Here is a 21,782-nt window from a genome sequence, read left to right on the forward strand (position 1 = left end):
TGGATTATAGCTATGTATAATGATTATATTATGTTCTTTGGTGATTTTCTATTCAAATAAATACATTAGGTGTGTATAGGCTCAATAGGTACAATACTTGTTTGCCATTTATTATTTAAATACTATTATCTTAAAGTATCTTGAAAATGGGTCAGATTATTTTTATTTTACTGGTATGGAACCCTAAACCTAAAATTAATAAAAACCTGCTTATATGGAACCTGTTGTTTACAAATGAACTTATAAAATAATATCATTACAATTTAATATTCTATTTCTATTTTGTTTGATTCAACAAGTTTGAACAAGTAAATCGACTCCTTAACTTATTATCATTTACAAACTGATCATTTTTATTAGTAAGCAATGTATGACCTATGTTATTTACACTGTGAAACACACAAAATACAAATCAAAATAAATAATAACAAAAATGCCTTATCAAGTAGGTAACAGAAAGTTAAAATTCTACAAAACAAAGTACTTAAAGTGATCAATTTGTTTTTGTGTTCCGTAATAAAATGTAAGTATAACAGTTTGACTAAAAGCTTAAGCCAGCGTCTTCTCCGGCGTTCCCATGGTATAAAAAGTAGCCTATATCTTATTGCAGATCATAATCCACCCTGTTTCGAACAACCCGATCCTTTCAGCCGTTTTGACGTGATTGAGTAACAAACTTACAAACTTTCGCATTTATAATGTTAGTAATACACTAAGACAAAGATCGGTAGCTGTACCGGTAGACTATAGATGTTTTAAAAACACATTGTGTGAGCACGATCTTGGCACTTGCATCAAATATGATTGCAACTGGAGTGGAACAAACGCGGCACCTTGGTACTGGCTGTCCATGCCATCAATATTTATTGTCTAACAAACTATCGACCCACATTTAATCGATTCGTCTAATTATATCGAGTGAATGAATGGGTCTACGGTATTTGCCATTCAGATATGTGATTTAGAGCTGGTCGTACATAATGTTGTCAGTTTATTGCGCGGAAATAATAGAGAGAATGATTTGTTTCGTAGGTAAGGTATGAAAGTAGTCAAAAATGTAAAACGCATAATGATGGGCATCTTCTTTGTTTGAATTAAATCACTAACTACCGATTTCAATAACCGATCTTAATTCATAATCTTTGGATCGATCCTAATTATGGACAGATACTCTATAGAACTAATGTAGATCTTAATCAAAACATTTTGGGATTAAGATCGGTTATTAAAATCGGTAGTTAACATCTCGATTTAAACATGTATTTGTTACCCTGATTTATAATGATGTCGTCCTCTAAATCCATTTGCTATGTGACTTTATTAATTAATGTAGTCCTTATTAAAACTTTGATTATTTAAGTTATAAACAACGTTAAGGTTAATTATGGTTTATTCATGCGATTGACATCCGTAGGTATATAGGCCTGAATTGATGAATATTTTACAAGAACATGACAACTTCATTTATTTAAAAGTGTAAATAATTTGACCTATTGTGAAATGTAAAATCATAAGTCACGAAGTAAAAAAACTGCAATATTTGTGTAACATAAATCTTGCTGATTTATACATTAAAAAGCCGCATTAGTGCCTGGCGACAACACACAAATAACTCATAAACTGACAATTATGCCTTTTTCAACGCAAGCGAATAAAATTATTGTTTCCGATTACATGGGCAGGGAGCGCGCGAATTCACTCTGTGGTATTTTTATTGCAGTCATAATAACATGATTAAAAATGTCTCACATTAACGTGACTCTTATTAAAGGAACAAAAAACCGTTGGTTTTTATGTGAAATATCTCTGTAAACTTTCCAGATATTTTTTATTATTAAATCCATAATTGAATGACGTTTGTTAGTTAAGTAAAGTATTGAATTTTTTCTAGCAAGTAAGTATTATTTTAGACTTCACAGTTTTCAGGTCATCAATATTCTGAAATCTAATCAACGTGGTTCAGATTAAGATAGGTAGGTACCTAATTATTTTAGTTTTTAAACGTATTTGGTTTTACGAAATGATTTAGAAAACATCAATTAAAACACATGGTTGCTTTATATAAAGAGGCGCAAGGTTGTTGCTGAGAATAGTATAACAACTCCGATTTCCGAGTTCTTGAAATAAATTGGACATGTTGCTACTTATGTCCTTCGATTAATGCATAGAATTCCAAAATTAGATTAGATCATCGTGGCAATATGAATTAATATAATAATAGTGTGTACGTTGAACAAAAATAAACGTCGATTGCTGACTAAAATAAAACTAAGATCATTGTCGTCTCTACGTAAGTATAGTTTTCATCACCCGTCTTATTTATATTCCCGTCTTGACAACGCGCGATGAAATTATTGCCGCCATTTTAGACGCGTTTTGACTTTTCCCGCCATTACACCAATTAGTTGAGTGAGATGTCCGCCGCCGGGTGGACGCTTTACGGTTTTTATGAGACTGTTTGTTATTTTTTTATAGTGTGCAGTTTTATGAGTACAAATGTGGTAGTGACTAGTGTCTGAAGCCCTAACATCTATGGATTTATCGTTTTCTTGCTCCTGAAACAAGTTTTTTCAAGTTATCAAAGGGTGTAGTCAGATAAAGTGTTCTGGTTCTGGATATACTAAATGAATGAACTAGGTGTAAGTCTCCACATTAGGTGTTTACTACCTGCTTACTGAGTCCCTTTTGATTTATGAGTTATGTATGTTATTTTTTGTGTCACAATGCTTTGATTGATTTTTAGTTTTGAGACAGGGCCTATTAACTTACTTATGCCATAGATAACTTAAGAGCGGCGGGAAAACATGATTGTATTTTTCGTGTATTTTCTTACTAGGCCACGGAAGGATTAAAATGTATATACCTAGTGGTTGAGAAAAGAATGTAAGTGCGTTTAGCAGCCCTGAATAGTATACTATCTGTACTATTCAGGGCAATAATATTGATTAATTTGTCAAATAAGTATTGCAAATAATAAATAAATACAAAATATTTTCCTATACTGTTGCCTCCACACTGTTTTCAATTACACCTTGGTGTTATAGACAATTAATAAGAACGCAAATTATGATAATACTGAACCTAAATAGGTCTACATTAATTTTGTGTGCCTATCTTTTACCAATTTTGTCATCATTCACTAAAGTTAAATAAATTGCATTCTAAATTCGTAATTCGATATCTTATTTATAACACATGTCTGTATCATACTTAACCAAAGTTCCTTATTTTTAAAACAAAATATAGTAATACATATGGTAGGGTGTCAAATGGAAAGTTATACATAGATACCTATAATTATGTCAATTGTACGTAGAGATTTTACGAGTTTACAAAAATGCAATAATACAAAACATGACACCTAGAATATTTAACGCAAACACAAGTCTAGTAACGTATCGTGCTCGCTGTAGCACGTAGCACACGGTATGGGCCGACATTATTGTACTTTCATAGAGTTTTGTGTTGGTGGCAGGTATTGTATCGTCGAGCGGATGTCCTCGGGGTGGGTTCGCACTGTCTCAGTCGCTGGTCGAGCGGCTCGGTCGAGATCATGAGCAACTTCCCGTACTACCGCCGTTACATCATCCCATCAGAGATGTGAGTACTGTCAACCAATATCTTCTTCATATTTTTCCCGTAACAGTTTGTAAACAAGTTAAATCAATTATCATGTTATCGGCTTACTCACGTAACGTTTTGACGAGGAACTCGACTAGTTTCAAGCCATGCTAGAGTAAGCCGATAACATAATAATTAATTTAGTATGTCTCACGAAAGTTACAATAAGTTAAAATCGATATTTGTATAACTTCATCTAATTGGTACGATGCAACACGTTTTAAGTTTAAAGTTTCAAAATCTTGTTTCCTAAACTTTTAGAATTCGGTATGCGCGCGCAGCACATACTCCCCACTGCAGGCACTCAGTGAAAGTACATGTCGAGACCCAGGAGTGTCTGCGCCGCCACCGCAGCCGCCGCCCAGAGTACAGGTTAGTTACAACTTCAACAAACATACAGTTGTTTATTGTTACAAATCCAGCCAATCCAATTACGTTAAGTAAGTTCTTCATAGAACTATCTCTCTCCTTCAGTCGTTTACTCTCTGAATACTGTTCAATAACAGGAGTTTGTTCAGCAGGCGTCGAACCAAAACGTGACCCTCCATCCAGCGGTGGCTCGATGCACTGCGACGTTGGAGCTGGCGGCCCTGTGGCGCAGCTTCCACGAGCTGGGCACTGAGATGATCGTGACGAAGGCAGGGCGGCGCATGTTCCCCGCGCTGCAGGCCCGGCTGGCGGGCCTACTGCCCAACGCAGACTACTTGCTGCTGGTCGACTTCGTGCCTCTTGACGACAAGAGATACCGATATGCTTTCCACAGGTACGAACTTTGTTGTTTAGATCTTCAACCATTTTCCTTGAATGTTAGAATTACTTAAATTAAGCCGGTGATATTATAGTTCAAGTTGGGTGGTGGCGGGTAAAGCGGACCCGGTGTCGCCGCCGCGCATCCACGTGCATCCGGACTCGCCCGCGCCCGGATCTAACTGGATGCGGCAGCTCGTCTCCTTTGACAAACTCAAGCTCACCAACAACCAGCTTGATGATAACGGACACGTGAGTATCAGCACCTTTGAGTGGGTCTAAGTCTTTACACAAATATTTCACTTATGAATGTTTAGGGAACAGAGAGTAAAGTTCCCTTAGAAAAGGAGGATCCTCCGACCAGGCGAGGTGATCATGCCTGGCGTGCTTTGCAAGTGTTGTTCGTTGGGATTTTCTATCCGTGTTATTTCGCATGATGGGGAAATTCATATGTGCGATTTGGGCAGGTAACCTATTTATGACGTCATCCGTTGATTTGCTCGTCGATGGTCTATGTGCGATCAATCCTGTCGAGCCGTCACTTCGTCAGTGTATGTCACATAATTGTCTTCACTTCTGCAAACGTAGAATAATAACTGACCGTATTCTTCTTGCGCAGATAATCCTGAACTCGATGCACCGCTACCAGCCGCGGCTGCACGTGGTGTACCTGCCGGGCGAGGGCCAGAGCAGCGCGCCCGGCACCGTGCCCTACCGCACCTTTGTGTTCCCAGAGACCGGCTTCACCGCCGTCACCGCTTACCAGAACCATAGGGTTAGTAAGATCTTGTAAACAGGCTTTAAGCATGACTTAAGAACTTAAATCTAATCATTTCACTAGATGAATAGTTGTTTCTTTTTGTTTAACATAATAAGATGATATGCAAAACATGAATAAATAACAAATTAGTTTTTACAAAGTTTTTTAGTTTTTAGAGTATTATTATTAAAGTATCTTTAGTTTGCAGGCTGAAAACAGTCGCATTAAAGCTAAAGGATAAATACGTAAATTTTATACGTGTATCAAGAAGTCATTATTTTCTTGTGGTGGTGAATATTTTATTGTAAAAGTATATTCTTCTTTGTATTCCAGATAACGCAATTGAAAATAGCGAGCAATCCTTTTGCGAAAGGATTTAGAGACTGCGACCCCGATGATTGGTGAGTCCAAATTACTTTGTAAAATTCAAACCGTTTGGTCTTATAATATCGTTCTTTTTTAGGATCAAAAACAAAGAAAAACGTTGCATCTCAAGAAACATTTCCACAATTTATTTTGCGCCATATTTTGACATGCAACCGTCTTAAGAAATTAACGAGACACGTTAACGATCGGGTAAACGCAACCACATTTCTCTTGCTCCCCACACAAGACTATGAATCAATTTATTTACAAAGTTTTCATGCGACGCCTCGGAACTCATTTCAACAGCCGGTGACAATTTACTTTTACGACGTGCCCATAGAGTAAAGAGTTACGCGCGACAGTTATGGCGGACACGGCTCGTTTCCCGTTCCCGCCAAAATAAAAAAAAATATTTGTAACCTCAAAATTTATAGTTGTAGTGTTTCCAATAATTTATTCCGGGGTTAGTAATTAGGATATCTTAAAGTTTTAATTAGTGACTGTCTCTTCTTAATAACGTTTAAATATACCAAACATGTACTGAAACTATTTCCTGCGTTAACCGGAGTCTGTTATAAATTACAGGTACCGTACGGAATTAATACAACATATATTAATCAAGTAATAGTTAAAAGAATATGGTAGGTTATACTACATAATTAATAAAGGATAATTAACAAAACAGCTCCCCGTCTCAACAGGAATTTAGCGAAAACTATATACAAAGATTGTAAGATTAGGTACAATTTACAGTTTAGGTGCTTTATATGAAGCAACTAAGGTAAATAAAGATCAATAGGCAGAGTCGGGGCACCTGGTTTTTATCAAACGTCTGGGAGGCGGGCACCTTCGGAGTTAAATTAAATCTCTTATAAACAATCTCTTACACGTGTTTACCTACTTGTCTTCAGAGTTGGATGAATGCATTTTATATAAAGTTCTATGTAAAATTGTACAGATAGGCACATAATACATGATTGTAGGCACATATTAAGTGATATAGAAGGAAACGTGGTGATTTTTATGGGGTAGGTCAACAATTGAGTAGACTTGATGGTAAGCAAAAGGCGCGGCGCCGCCCATGAACACCCATGAATTTTATGGCTTCAGGATTTAGTGCTACTCATTTTAGCATTGTTGTAGTTTTTGTTTTGTATGTAGTTACCTCGTGTTAGTTATTCTAAAATTAGAAACTAAGCTCCTGGGGGAAAAGGGAAAACCGAGTACCTAGACACCAACGTTTGGCCCAAGTACTTCTGGTATTTCGAAAAAAATGTTTAAGAGATTTCTATATTCTTTATTTGTCGATGAAATTAAAAATAAAAAATAATGTTTTGTAGATTTGTTTGTAACATTGAACTTAAAATCTAATGTTAGAAGAAAATAATGTTTTATAGATTAAAACAACAAATAATAAACAAAAGTTGAAAATGTTTATTGACTTTTGTCGCCGGTAGTACTTACTTAGTTTATTCCTACACAGCAGCTTATACAAACAAAGTTTAATTTCCAATTAAAATAAGGACCTCTTTGTTTACATCCCACATTAAAACTCACTTAGCCATAAATATCCAAAGAGTTCTGTTACTGACTGTACATGTAAACATTAAACCGTTTACGAACTTCGTGTTTATCGTAATAAAACTCGACCTGTCTGAAGTTAGTTACGAATGTATCGTTATCCTTGTTACTTTCTATCGGTCGTGTATATTCCGTCTCGCTTTTTCATTAAAACGTTTAACTTCAGAGGGATCATGATATATTGGTTTTTAGGATTTACGAACTTTGCTACTGCCGATCTGACCACTGTATTGGTTAATGTGTTGGTAGTAAATCTTGCCTGTCACCCATTATTCTCGCAGTTTCATAAACTGTACACGTTTTAGGTATCTTTTATAGCAATTTACGAGTCTAGACTTAGCCAATCGAAACATATCAGTTTTATGTGAATCGATCGTATTGGTGATACTACTTATATATAATTATAGAGATATTATAGCTAAATAAAGTATAGTATAGGTAGACAGACACTTCTGATTTGAGATTTCTTTCTGAATGAGCTTATATACTGTTTCGTTAGCAGAGTTTGATAATCGAGTTGGTCAACATAGCATGGATCCAACGTAATGTTACATGGGCGTCTAATTCGACTGTCACAAATGCTACGTTAGTATTAATATCTCAGTCTACCCATACGAAGCACAGCTTAAATACAAGCTATCACACAATAATGTCTATATGAAAAATGAAAAGAACGAAAAGAATGGGCCGGCTCGACCGGAGTGATACCACGGCCTCACAGAAAACCGACGTGAAACAACGCTTGCGTTGTGTTTAGCTGCGTAGTGTGCGTAGCTGCGTAGTATCGTAACTGCGTAGTAACATATCCGCGTAGTAGACAGTGGTGTAGTTATACGAGATCTTCTCATAAAATTGTTGGATACGATCATTATCGATGGATCATTAGCTAGGTCACAGGATGAAACAGTTTATTTCTCATTTTTTATATCACATTTCTAATCCCGCAAAAAACTATCGACTATTTATAACCAAATTGCCGTTTCAGCAATTAAGTGATTAATTATCGAAACTTCTGTGAAAAATCAATCGTCATGTGCATAAACAGTTAGAGTTGGACAAAAAGTATCATAAACTTTTTTTGTGCTTCCTGGTACCGTAGATTAATAACTCTGGGATGAATGTATACGCCATTTGTCGCGCGCTGTCAAAATAGAGAATTAACACGAACGGTGCCTGTAATACGACTCCGCCTACTGGGCGGGCGAGGACACTATTATTATTTTTTATATCTATCATATGTTGATAGTTAGCAGTCATTAATTTAGTCGGACTCTAAAGATGATTAGTGAGATCATAAATGTGCTCATTTCTAAACAAGTTGAAGTAAAATCCTGGTTTAGTTGACGTGTTTAGTGGCGGCAGCTTGTGCATTTTTAGGGTGTAACGGGAGACTGTTTTTGAAAATCATAAGATATCATTATTTTGTGTGTTTATGTTTTACATTTTATAGTAGTCTGAACAACGATTACATTTAGCATTACACATTCTAGATCTAGAACTACGTACCTACCTTATTGGTGTGTTTATGTTTCCAGTCCCCCCGAACAGAGTCAGCAGCGCGGCGGCGCGCGGCGGCGCGAGTCGTCGGCGGCCGAGGCGTGCCCGCAGCTCGCGCAGCCGTACGCCGCCGAGCCCAGCGCCTGCGGCCCGCTCTACCCGCCACACGCACACCCTGTGCGGTCAGTACTTTTTATACAAACCCTTTAACACATTCAGTGCCACCGACTCGCCCGGAGAGTCCATGTAAATTTTATTCCAGTGCCGTCGACTCGCCCAGCGAGTTCAATGTTTTTGCTATTTCTTTCCAAAATGCAGGTGAATTTTCTGCTTAAAATAATACTGAAGACTAAACATACCCTAATCTAAAGAATTGCGTGGGGGATGCGAGTCTACAGCACTAAAATAAAATTTACTTGGACTCTCCTGGCGAGTCGGTGGCACTGAATGTGTTAATGCAATAAAGCATGTAATTCTAAACTTAGACTTTTATAAAGCTCTTCATTACTAAGTGTTAACTGATGAACATTTTACGTTGTTACAGATACCAGCCCCACTCAGGCCACAACAGCGCTTACAGTGCTTACTACGCTCACAGATAGCTGGCTGTGTAACGACGAGCGATAGTGGTAGTGATTGTAAAGACAACGGCCGCCGCTGACCACACGCGATGCGACAGATATGAGCGACCGTGTCGCTGAAACGCGCACCATCTGTCAATTTTACCGCCATTTTGGGGGATGAAATAAATAAGTGATTTATTGCGGCTCTATGGATGATTTCGTTTTTATATTGTCAGAACCATTTTTCAGATAATTGTAGAAGGTTCAATTAAATTGATTATTGTTAATAGAGCCGCAATATTTTGTGTAGTGCGCTATTCGTTTGAGGTAACATTTGAATTACAAAAGCAGTCAATGACAAAAAAATTAAAACTTCATGAAAGTCTATTAAAAGTATTAAGAACCTATTGGTCAAATTCAAAATGTTACCGCAGACGTGTTGTAGGCCAATGCGTAGCAGGATGATCGTAATTTGGGACTTGGGATCCGTAGGTAATGTTGGAAATAAAAAAAATATAAGTTTTAGATTTTTGGTGAAAAATTATTGTGTAAAATATTCTTTTAGTGAGTACTTTTGCGAGGGAAGATAGTTATATTTTTGTGATGAATGTGAAAATTATAAATTAGTTTTGGCGTTATAAATTAATTAGTAGCGGTTATTTGCCAGATGGTGCATAGGTTATGTTAAGAAGTTGGTTTGAAAAACGAAATAAAAATATATTTTATGTTACGCACACATACTTAATTGAAAGGTGTAATTTGGTTTAATAATGAAGCGTCGTTGTATCAGTGAAATGTAGAAATAACTGAAGGAAAGGAATCATACCTACGACTGCAGGATCAAAGCCAAATATTTTTATAAAGTGTCTACGTACTAACAAATTGTTTAATCACAAATATTACATTTATATTGGTAAAGCGCTATTGAAGCCTCCGTAATAGATGTGCCTTAAATATTTAAACGTACCTAATTGAAAATTTAAATTTATTTTGTTACCACATGTAATGTATTTATTATTATATATAGTCTAATATAATTTTGATATTTACCAAAACACTAGCGCGTTCGACTTCATTTTATTAGAAAATGAAGACAATGAATGCAATAGTCTAAATGCCAAGTGCCAAATATAAACCAAAGGAACATAGCTAAGTATAAGATAGATTAAGATTTAGTAAATATGTTTGGATATTTATTTAAATCTATTAAAGTTGACGTAAGTCGAAAACTTAGGTATTTTATTTTTCCCAAAGAAAGCAATATAATCCTATTATTTTCTTTTTCAAAGTGATTGTAAGCAATAGTGCCGCTTTTATAATCACGGACGTAGAACATGAATGAAGTTTATTTTTAACGTAAATTCTAATATTAGGACTTTAACAAAAATACTAATTATTTTTACGCAGCGTTTTTATTGTTCTTTTTCAAGCAAACGAGACCTTTAACAAGTATTACTAAATAATAATAATTAACCTATCTTAATTAAAGTTTATACGAGGAAAAAGGTATATTGCACTTGTTGGGGTAGCCTCTCAATTTCTGGTGTTCTGAAATGTGATCGTTCACCGACTGTGTAAGTCATGACATGGCTGACTGTAGCGGAGCCTGGTTCTTCTCCTCTATCTACGTACACTTTAGAAGAAACTGTCTCTTCCAGCTCCTCGCCTACTAATTCTGGTTCAGGTTCCAGAATCTCTTCAATAGGGAATATGATAGTTGAAGCTGAGGTCACAGGCTCCATAGAGCAGTAAGGGTATTCCTGAGGAGCGTAAGACACGGTGTCGTAGAAGTTTGGTCTCTTACTCACAGGTGGGCTGCTGTAGTAATTCTGAGGAGGAGCAGGGATCTGAGTCTCGTAAGGATAGTTGTAAGCGTAAGGGTCCGCGTGGTGATGATGCGTGGTTGCTGGTTGAGCAGTCGCGACCGGTTTCTGTTCACGATGCACTTTAGGTTTCGTTGGTGTTGGGGCACTGCGAGAAACGTTCTTCATCTCTAAAGATTCTTGTAATAGCGAGTTCATCTCGTCAGCTTGCTGGTTAGCCGCAATAGCCAGGTCAGACAGTATTTCAGTGTCAGGGCTGAACTCAATTCCATATTTGTCAGCAATTTCTTGAGCAGTCATCATTTTGTCGATTGCAATGTTCTGATATTCGTTGTTACTTTTGATATGTTTAAGCAATCTTGTAACTAGTTGTGTGCTGGCCATGGGTGTTTCAATTGATCGTCTTTTACGACTGCAGTTTTCACCAAGTTCATTTTCGTCTTTTTCAATACTATTTAGAGCATAAGAGAGGAGGTTCGCCATTTCACTTTGTATAGCGAGGGTGATCTTCTGTGCGATTTCCTTGATTTCATCTAGTTGTTCTTCGACTGACTTCTCTGAATTGATCGCTTGGGTCATCATGGCTACTGAAGATGTTGGATGCAAGTGAGCGTCAGGAAGTAGGAAGAAGTCGATCCATTCCTTCTGTTCTTTAGGTGGGGGCTCAACAACAACTTCATTCTCTACTTCCACTGTCGTGTTTACTACTTCACAGCTGTTGATATATTCTAATGATTCCGTTACATTATCGAAGGCGAATGAACCCTGTAAAAAAGAAATATAATACTGTATTATTTCCGTTAAATTGTAATATAATGGAACATACCTCTACAATAATTAAATTAAGTTACCATAAAAACATAATGTCTTTTTAAATTATTCAGATATTGCTTTTTGTTCGTTTTGAGTTTGTTTAGGAAATAGTTCATGAATACAGAATAGTATTAATAATAATTACCTGGATCGCTAAAGCGATGGTTATGTACAGTAGGGCCATGGTGAACGTGTTGTGTCCTCCATTGTCTCACTCAAATATTTATATATAACACTATCAATCCATTAGGAAATTATTTTGAAACTTTCTAAACACATTTTCAATATAAGATAGGACATGTTTTCTGTTTGAGCAATATTTTTTTTTTACAAAATATTGTAATTGCAAAACCAAATCAGTTATGAAAATTGGCTCTGGTTGTTTTTTGCTTAAGCTGCATTCGGAAACAAAACATACATTTGCCTTAGGCGTCATAATGACGAAAATCTAATCACCATTGATAGGTTTATCTACAAACTCCTAATGACCAATCAAATTTATTTTAAAATCAGAATGATTTATGTTTTTATTATAATAAATTGCAATTTAATTATGTTCATGTTGTGAATAGTAAGAAATACTACGACGTGAATAGTACGATGACATAGACTTATTTTTATCAAAGGTGCCTATGTTTTCTTTAAAAGCAAAAGTACTATCAAACTGCCTGTTAAAAAAAGATCGGAGTAAGCAGTTCTTTAGTTCTACATAGTCGACACATTGACTGGGTTACTGGTTCGATCTTATGTTACTTGTTTGTTGATCTTATGTTATGCACAGTTTGATTCCCGCAGGAAACAATTTTTCTATATAATTCAGATTTTTAAATGATTTTTGAGTAGAGTCAGAAAATCGTAGAGTAGACTCATCATTTAAAAAACCTCATATACCTATATTACAAAATAATATTTCTGTGACTAAATACTAATACAATGCAATCATTTGCATCGCTTTACATAATTGACGTGGGCTAACTGTATCAAGTTGTGATTTTAAATATCGTCACACAAAATGACCAGAGGTAGAACAATTAATATTATTTCTTACGTTGAACATTAATTACCATTTAATTCATTCAAAAATCAATGTTCAAGTTCTAAGAATTATTGGAATATTATTGAGAATGTTTGATAAATAATGTTGTTTGAATATTAATAGGTATGTATGTATAAATAAAATCAGAATTGGTTAGGGAAAAACAAATAAAAACGATAAAATACATAAATGTAATAAATACAATTTATTAATTCAATACTTATCTAAGTTACACCTAATTTAACACATTTTTACTTCTACATATTATGCATAACGTGGTATTTCATACTTTGGATAGGTTGCGGGGTAAGTCGGGGGAGCTGGATACGCAGGAGGAGGGGGATATGAAGGAGGACAAGGTGGTGGAGCTGGGTAGTAACTGGGTGCGGGTGGATATGGAGCAGCTACTGGGTAGGGAGCGGGCGGATAAGCAACTGGTGGTGTGGGCGGTGGGGGATACGGTTTGTAAGCGGTTGATGATGGGGCTGGTGCAGGATACGGTTTGTATGCAGGAGGCTGCTCATGCTGCGTCGGGTAAGGGTAGGGATACGGAGTACACGGCGGGGGGTACGTAGGAGGGGCGTATGCTGGGTACTGATAATCATAACCATATGGTAAAGGCCGAGGAGGTTGTGGCGGACTTGGAGTATATTCAGCGGGTGGACTAGCTTCATATGTGTACCGTGGAGCTGGAGCTGGAATGGAAGGTATTGGAGGACTGGGAGCAGCTGGAGGAGAAGAGGACACGAATATCAATTGGGGGTAAAGGTACGAAGAAGGGTCGTATGTAGTCGTTGGTGGTGCTGTGGTGTACTCTGTAGATGGTGGAGTCTCATCAGTTGGGGGGCTGGTTGTAGGCGGCTGCACCTTTGATAACAGCGGAGCTGGAAACGAAACGTGCGAAGATATTTTTGAAGACGATTTTAATAAAAATATAAAAAATTGTGGTGGTCTTAAAATATTCTTAAGTCCTATTTAATAATGTGTTAGCAGACAAAATGACAGCACTGAATTGAGTTATTCAAGTAATTATGTATTACTTAAATGTCGGATTTGTACCTTTGATCTTACCTACTATAAACAATATAATTAATTAATTGCATTCAACACGAAATACAGAGTCAGCTGGTTTATGGGTTGCGCAATGTCTAATACCTACTTAGTTTCAAGTCGGTCCTATATTTTATTAATGATGTAGTACTAAACATTATAAAATTTGTCATATTGTACATCATGACTTTTATTCTCTGTATTATGATTTTACTGAAACTAAAATGAGTAGTAATTTCATTACTCTCCAATTTGGAATCGTAACTATGTGTAACTAAATTAATCTTTCTACAGCTAAAGTTGTAAGAGAATTACTCGAGTAATCAGCTTATTTAATATTTTTTTAAATGTGCTGAAAATTAAGTTACCTAATTTTCCTATTAACCATATTTTTGACTTGACACATTAATTTTATGTAAATAAAAATAGTAATACCGTGGTAATACCTATTTATACATACGTCAATATACATATTATGAATGTATTAACATACACTTATACATATGCGTGTACCTACAATATTAACTTGGTCATAGATGCATTAATTTTAATTCATAATTTTTTTTTGTTATTATTTTAGTATTCACAATACGTCAACAGAATTTATAAGTGTTTATTTGTTCGTGCGTAACGTGTTACTTCGTCTGCAATAATTTCAATACTATTATAGCTCCATAGCCGGTCAGTATTTATATTATTTGCCTATGTAACTATTTAGTCAAATCTCTTCCAGCTGTTGTTGAATTGTTATTGCATTCATTTAATAAAAAAATAAATTAACGTATCTAAGAATCTAGTTTTTTGAAAGAAGAAAAATGCAATTCTTTTTAATCATATCAATAAACTGCATGAAATCTTTCGTATCACAAATTTATCACCTAAGAAATAACTCAAATGTTAAACGTATAGAAATAAATTAATTGCCATTTTTATTTATTGTAATGATGTTTATATTTGGACACGCAAATAATTTTACATGTCAGTCCCAACTAAGTAAGTATATTGTATAGTTCCGTGCGCGATACAGTAAAAAAAGTTGATTAAATCTATACACATAATATTAGCACACATTAATACATTTCGTGAATAGACAGGCAATTTAATTAACCTCGAAAATAAACGTCACGCGAGTCTACTGGACAAGAAATAAAACAATTTTATTTATCTTTATACTTTGCTTTATGATACTGACTTACTTTGTGATTACTTAATTTTATTTAGGTTTCAATCATATCATCTCGACATTTAAACAGGCAGTATATTGGTAGTAAGTTGCTCATATTAAATGTAGCAATACATTTTCATCACTTATATTTTGAGTCCCATTAAGATCTGTAATATATAGCTCGCCAGTCGCACTTATGATCCACTCGCTATCATATATCGAGGCTACTCATAGTAGTTGACTAGTAAATATGGAAAAGTAATAGAAAATATGACTTACAAGAGGCATAGAGAGCGCTGATCATTTGGTTCATCCGATCATGGAGAGCCGCCATCTGTAAACAGTGATAACTTAATGAAATTGACGTATTGTGCATCTTACAGCTATATTTAGAACATTTCGTATAAAATAAAAACTCTCAAGGATGTGTTGCGGTTTGAACTCGGTACCTAAATAGATTTTACTTGTATTTTCGAACTGCGATATTCAGGAAATATGCATAATTAATACTTTTTGTTGTATTCATTAGTAAATTGAATGTATACAAAGTCAAGTATAAAAATTACGTATGTTTGTCGTCGAGCACGTGCAATTCGTTATTCTCTATTCGTGTTATATTTTAGTAAAGGTGAATTCTTACAAGGATTCGTTCGCAACAATATTAGTTTCACTTGAAATGGATAAAGTTAAGGTTATATTCTCGATATCAACATTAAAAGCCTATAAATGCCCACTTCTGAGTTAAGGTCTCTTCTGACATAGGGAAGACATGAGCATTAATCACCACAGTTGTTCAAAACGGTTTATAAGAATATAATCACCAAATCGAAATCGAAACCATGAACAAAATAATAATAAAATAATGATTACTTACATGTGATTGTGGAGAACAGCTAGCGGATACATAGCCAAGTCCTATAGACAATGCACTTAGTTTTATTAATAGCCTAAACATTGTGAAGGCTCCAGTCCTAACCTACTGCAGAATCCAACAAGATGATGATTGAATCAGAACTATGATATATAAGTATCATTTGGAGATCGTAATCTGATGGCAAACGTGATGATGATGAGACTGTGATAGTGACTCGATAAGGACTTTCGAGATAAGTGTGTTCTCTCCGCGTCCTATCTGCTAGTTAGATTAGTTGGAATGTAATTAGTTATTGATATTTTTAAGGTTTATTCCATTAGGTATATGTGTGTATTCAAGGAAAGTTTAATATGTCTTTTAATGTTTTTAATGTAACGCGGTTTTTTATTTATGACATCGACTTTTTTTTTAAATTACATATAAAATTATTGTTTAGAGTATAAAGATTATTTTTTTAGGTAATGTTTCTATAATTCTATTATAATCAACTAGTTACAACATTTGAATACATTAAGAAACTAAAGGACAGTCAATAGCGTGTTTACAATAAATCTACATAATATGCTAAACTTAAAATAAAACTACAACTATATTTAGCAATACTACAAGCAATATTGAACCTTACAAGATTCATAAAGATTCATTTCATTCTAAGCACATCTAAGACTTAGTACTTACTATCAACAAAATACATTTTACTCTATATAATTACTATGTTCAACAATATCAGGGATATCGTCAACGTTTTCTAAGCTTACTTTAGCGTCACCTTCAGGTAGTCTAGCCTTTTTAGCCTTAGCGACAAGAATCTCTACTCCAAGTAAGACAACTGAGAGTAAAGCACCAAATACAGTGAGAACCAGTAGAGGTGCGATGTCTCCTAGTTTGACCCTCTCAGCGAGGAGGGATGCTCTGCAAGGAGGTTGAGGGATCCTCAGCCTTGCTACTAGACGCTTCCCTAGGCCAGTCTCCAGTAACCAACCTCCAGCTGTACGTAGGACTTCAGTCCACTGACCGTCCTTTGTTGATGTTATCCAGGTTAAAGTCTGGTGAAGAAACGTTTTATTAAGTCTAATGCATGTTGGGATAAAACATAATAAAAAAAAACTACTTGTCGTTCTACGTGGAGAACTAATTTGTCGATGTCTACTAGGAGGCCTTAGTCCACTGGGCCAGGAAGACATCTTACGACTGATGTTGGCTAGTCTTATCTATACTTACTATGTATATTCCATCCTATTGAATCAGAAACTTTATCCCTTACCTCAGGAATAGTATCAACATGCTGCAATTTGCAGATGTGTTCATCGCTGAAGGTCTTGAAGTGCGGGTAGATCTGGTTATACTCGCTGTGGAAGGCAGTACTGCCTTGCTGTATGAGCTCCACGCCACGTTCCAGTTCTTGGTAGAACTTTGACGTCATTTTCTTCTTTTTCAAGTATTCTAAGTCATCCCATGTTGTTTCCACCTAAAGGTAGAAAAAAAATGTTTATTTCTGCTACTAGAAAAAGCATTTACGTAACAAAATTATTGTATTTAGTTCTAAATTAGTTTTTGATCAACATTAATTCATTTACATGTACACTTACATCAAAAAACAAATATCGCATATAATCGTAGTCTTCGGAAGCTATCGCGTACTTCGAGTCTCCGAGTGCCTTGAGGGAGTCAGGTCCACCACGGCCGGTGCTCATCAGAGCAGAGACTATGGCTGAGGTGTAATATGCATGGACTAACATAGCGCTCACTGACAACACGGTGAAGGCCCATCTGCCTGATGCGCCTTCTGGTACTGCGCTTGCATCTAGTGAGAAATATATCAGTTGATCAAGTTAAAATTATTAATTACGCGTGGTAGAGGACAAGTATTTGTTTGTGTAGGTAACTGCTAATGTGTGTCGCACATTACTAAAAAAATTAAAAATGTGTGTTGTTGGGAAATTATGTTATTAAATTACTAAAATTATACTAACTCAACTTTCTACTTAGTTTTTTAATAAAGTAGCGTTCATTTAAAACAACCTTTTAAAACTCACCTTGCTGCAACCACGTAGTGAGCACAGTATAGAAAGCACCATCTTTCTCCCTCGGGGTTTTCGACGTGACCCTTTCAACTAGAGCAAGAATAGCCATCATAGCGAGACAGGACCACCAGACCGCTGGAGAGAATGGCTCCAAGTACATGTTGCTACTGCTCTCACGCTCAGCTAGATACGTGAACCCCACTCTGAAGAATAGGCATGTTTCCTACTAGTAAAATTCAATACTTTTTTCGAAACGTCAAAAACTATATTTTCTATGAACTTTGTATGAAATACTCTATTATGACGTCATAAGTTTTTGACGTCAAATAGCAAACTTATTTCTAGAAAATTAGGAAGAAAAATTCGAAAGTTAGGTAGATCATCAAATCTTAAATTGAAAAGTGTGATTATTTTTTAATATGTTATTGTGCTGAAAAGTTGTAATAATTTATTTTTGACCCATTCATCATTCCTATTAAGAAGATACTTATACAACTTGGTGAATCAGATCTGCATACACTATAATTGATTATAAGCTCTAAAGTCTATACCTGAAAGGCCAAATGGGCATAACATAGTCGAGTGTAAAGGTCCTGTCCCAAAGGATGCGTAGTATTCCTCCGGAGAGATCAGCTTCACCCATGGACAGCATCACGTACATACTGTTGTTGTTGATCATTGCTGCCCATAGCTCGTTCTCTATTAGGACATCTCTGAAATGTACAATGTACATTGAACTTTTATGACGTCATAGGATAGTTTCGACGCAGGAAAGTGATTCATATCTACATACATACATACATAACGTCACGCCTTTTTTCCCCGAAGGGGTAGGCAGAGGTGCACATTACGGCACGTAATGCCGCTATACAATGTACACCCACTTTTCACCATTTGTATTATAAGTCCCATGTAATAGGGGGTGAGCCTATTGCCATATCCTGGACACAATTCCAGACTCCGTGCTACTACCGAGAAATTTTCGAAAATCCGAAAAAAGCCCAGTAATACTTTGCCCGACCCGCCCGGGTCCCTTGTTCGGCAGTCGCACTTGCGACCACTCGACCAACGAAGCATTCGATCCATATCTCATTTTATTCATCCTTAAAAGGTCGGCAACGCTTTTGTAGCTCTTCTGGTATTGCAGAGGTGATTATCGAGGCCGATTGCTTTTAGGTGATCCGTCTGCTTGTTTGTGTATTAAAGAACACTATGAAATACTTACTGTGCATTAACTACTTCAGTAAGAAGCATAGATGTTCCATAGCCACTGCGAATACCGGGATCCTGATCTGAGATAGACTCGTCTTCCAAAAAGTCAACAAACGTGCCATCGTACTTATCGCTACTGTAATGTCCTACCTAGAAATCAAATATATTATAGGTGATTATAATAATGTGTACTCGTGATTTCAATTCATACATGACTGTAATATGAAATAAAAAAATTCTAAGTTTACTACATACTAACTACTACTTGAGCTGTAAAATAGCTCTGTACATTTTTAAGTCTAATAGCTATGAACACTTACCTATGTATAATACTTATAACTGTTATTAAGGCCGTACTACTTACAGGAGTCGCAATTTTCAAGGGATATCTTTTTAAATCCAGCCTCCTTAATATTCTCTCTCGTTCATGGGTCAGTACGAGACCTGATGCATTAGTCCAGTGAGCCCAAAAGTTAATGGAAATTCCATCTCGAGGATGCACGTATGCGTCGTAGATATGTACTGGGGTCGCTAAATTGTGAAGAGTAAATACATATAAAAAAATATCTTCACGCCTTTTATGCCCGAGGCATAGGCATTATTGCAAGTAATGCCACGGTACAATGTACATCCACTTGTCACAATTTATGTTATAAGTACCATGTAATAGGGGGTGAGCCTATTGCCATATACCGGACACATTTCCAGACTCCGTGCTAATACTACTGCAAATCCGGCGCTGAGTACTGCCTAGCGGGTTACCGGGGGTCCGGCTCGAAAAGTAGGAGTAGGAACAGGGTGGGTTTAAGTCAGCAAGAGTAAGAACGGGGTGGGTTTAAGTCAGCAAGTCTGACACTCCCTTTCGCCTTGCTCAAGGCGGGAGAAGACATTGGATGATTTTCCTCTTTCAAAAGAAAAGGTTTATTTCCAGACTCCATAATACTTTATCCGAAACAGGAATCGAGCCCTATACCAGCTTCATCAGTGGACGCACTTGCGATCATTCAACTAACAAAACTTTTTCTTACTTACCTGCAATATCTCTTGTTCCATTATTCATCACTGAGTTGCATTCGAGGAAGGCCACGTCGGAGTCATATCGTATCTTACGCAACGCATCAGGCACGTGATCGCCCACAATCAGCCATTTGTATTTCATCATAAAGTGTATCGGTTTCATCTGAATACGAAAAGTTATTGTTATTTAGTCATCTACTTAGAAGGGTACTTCTTTTGTCTTCATCAACAGCCTGCGAGAGTCCACTGTTGGACTATAGTACTCTACAAAAGATATCTCCGCAAGAGAGTTGGAGAATGCAGTTTTAAAGGATTATTAGGTTTATCAGAGAATGCTGCTGCCCAGTATCTGTTAAATGTAATGCGCTTCTAACGCATGTTAGTCACGTTTACAACGTAGTACAGTAACAATGCCTATATTACACGCATAACTTTCGCGAGACATACTAAATTAATTATTATGTTTTTCGGCTTATTCACGTAAGCTATGCTAGAGACACAGCGGCTACAGTAGCGTCGTGTCACGAATATGAGCCTCTAGCATGGCTTGAAACTAGTCGAATTCCACGTCAAATAATTACGTGAGTAAGCCAAAAAATATAGTAATTAATTTAGTAACAATGCCAACGCGTTACTGCATTCCTACAAAAAGTCGCAGTGGACAAACGCCCTAAGTGCCTATGCACGCCACGTTTTTTTAAACGCGCCGTCGACGCGTGTTTGTAGCGATACAGACGCGATACGCACGCAAGTTAGACGCAGCCTGTAGACCGTTGCACACCTGACGCGCTTGTGTATCGAAACAGACGCGATGCAAACGCACTTGTATAGCGATACAGACCAAAACGCGCGTCGACGGCGCGTTTAAAAAATGTGATGCCTATGCATTTTTTAAAGGCCCTAAGTCGACTCATACGATACACGCACATTAATATTTACCTTTTTAAACATCAACATGTCGTCATGCTTATGTGTCATGTAGATAACTCCTTGTAAATAGTGGTGCCGAATGTGGTCCAGAATGCCTGGGTCGCAGGAGAATGTACTGCTCATTCCAAACTGTGATAGTTCCCGAGTGAACTTTATTTGATCTGAAATAGAGTTTATTATGGAATGCTCTGTAAATGACTTACCTATCTCATTGTTCTTGTAGTATTTTTTAAGATTAGGAGATTCTTTGATTTGTTTGCAGTATCGATTTTGTCCTACGCACTACGTAAAAAACGGCCTATTGTTAAAAATCACACATGAAAATCATGGATACATTATGGATGTTTTCACTCACGCCTTAAAAACTTTTGTTTTACTTATATTTAATATTTATGTACTAAAACAATGAAAAGGTGAAATTATTTAAATTATTAACTAAATTAATTAATTACGCACTAATGAAAAATTTTAGTAAAAAAAACAAATGCGACTCACATTTGTTCTTTTTTCATCTAATGTCTGCATGCTACATTCTTTACGGCCAACGTAATCGATATGCAAACTCTATGTTGAATACTCCTTTATATTTACCTATATAATTATTTTATCCACCTTAACATCACTAATGAGGTTTGTTTTACGATTTTTGACGGTAGTATAGGTAGTTGGTGAATTTAATTTCATCAATTGCATTCAAATCAAT

The 21,782-nt window shown here is 36.3% G+C and overlaps 4 protein-coding genes across 6 annotated transcripts in view; 1 reads left to right on the forward strand and 3 right to left on the reverse strand.

The window, feature by feature from the left end:
- The window catches only part of LOC118274976 (T-box transcription factor TBX1), a 28,421-nt gene extending 18,057 nt beyond the window's left edge, over positions 1-10,364 (forward strand). Inside the window, exons 2-9 of one of the 3 annotated variants that reach the window (XM_050696777.1) lie at positions 3,476-3,600; positions 3,883-3,993; positions 4,128-4,384; positions 4,464-4,620; positions 4,988-5,143; positions 5,462-5,529; positions 8,611-8,754; positions 9,117-10,364. In XM_050696777.1, the coding sequence (XP_050552734.1) occupies positions 3,476-3,600; positions 3,883-3,993; positions 4,128-4,384; positions 4,464-4,620; positions 4,988-5,143; positions 5,462-5,529; positions 8,611-8,754; positions 9,117-9,174 (1,076 nt within the window). In that variant the 3' untranslated portion in view covers positions 9,175-10,364. The remainder of the gene's footprint in view (positions 1-3,475; positions 3,601-3,882; positions 3,994-4,127; positions 4,385-4,463; positions 4,621-4,987; positions 5,144-5,461; positions 5,530-8,610; positions 8,755-9,116) is intronic. The other 2 variants (XM_050696778.1, XM_035592800.2) reach the window with 2 other exon arrangements.
- Positions 10,365-10,510: 146 nt separating this feature from the next.
- LOC118274963 (uncharacterized) lies at positions 10,511-12,043 on the reverse strand. The gene is made up of 2 exons (XM_035592783.2): positions 11,917-12,043; positions 10,511-11,723 (listed from the first exon to the last, which is right to left on the reverse strand). The coding sequence occupies exons 1-2, from the start codon at positions 11,953-11,955 to the stop codon at positions 10,626-10,628; spliced, it is 1,137 nt and encodes a 378-aa protein (XP_035448676.2). The 5' UTR covers positions 11,956-12,043; the 3' UTR covers positions 10,511-10,625.
- A 941-nt stretch (positions 12,044-12,984) lies between these two features.
- On the reverse strand, positions 12,985-21,604 carry LOC118265123 (ionotropic receptor 75a-like). The gene is made up of 12 exons (XM_050697109.1): positions 21,575-21,604; positions 21,089-21,361; positions 20,165-20,312; positions 19,497-19,663; positions 19,146-19,282; positions 18,472-18,633; positions 17,933-18,123; positions 17,486-17,700; positions 17,161-17,364; positions 15,897-16,942; positions 15,302-15,356; positions 12,985-13,691 (listed from the first exon to the last, which is right to left on the reverse strand). The coding sequence occupies exons 1-10, from the start codon at positions 21,602-21,604 to the stop codon at positions 16,592-16,594; spliced, it is 1,878 nt and encodes a 625-aa protein (XP_050553066.1). The 3' UTR covers positions 12,985-13,691; positions 15,302-15,356; positions 15,897-16,591.
- LOC118275061 (uncharacterized) lies at positions 13,072-15,356 on the reverse strand. The gene is made up of 2 exons (XM_050697108.1): positions 15,302-15,356; positions 13,072-13,691 (listed from the first exon to the last, which is right to left on the reverse strand). The coding sequence occupies exons 1-2, from the start codon at positions 15,354-15,356 to the stop codon at positions 13,072-13,074; spliced, it is 675 nt and encodes a 224-aa protein (XP_050553065.1).
- Positions 21,605-21,782: the final 178 nt, after the last annotated feature.

The sequence above is a fragment of the Spodoptera frugiperda genome, chromosome 11, assembly GCF_023101765.2.
Source record: "Spodoptera frugiperda isolate SF20-4 chromosome 11, AGI-APGP_CSIRO_Sfru_2.0, whole genome shotgun sequence".
NCBI lineage: Eukaryota > Metazoa > Arthropoda > Insecta > Lepidoptera > Noctuidae > Spodoptera > Spodoptera frugiperda.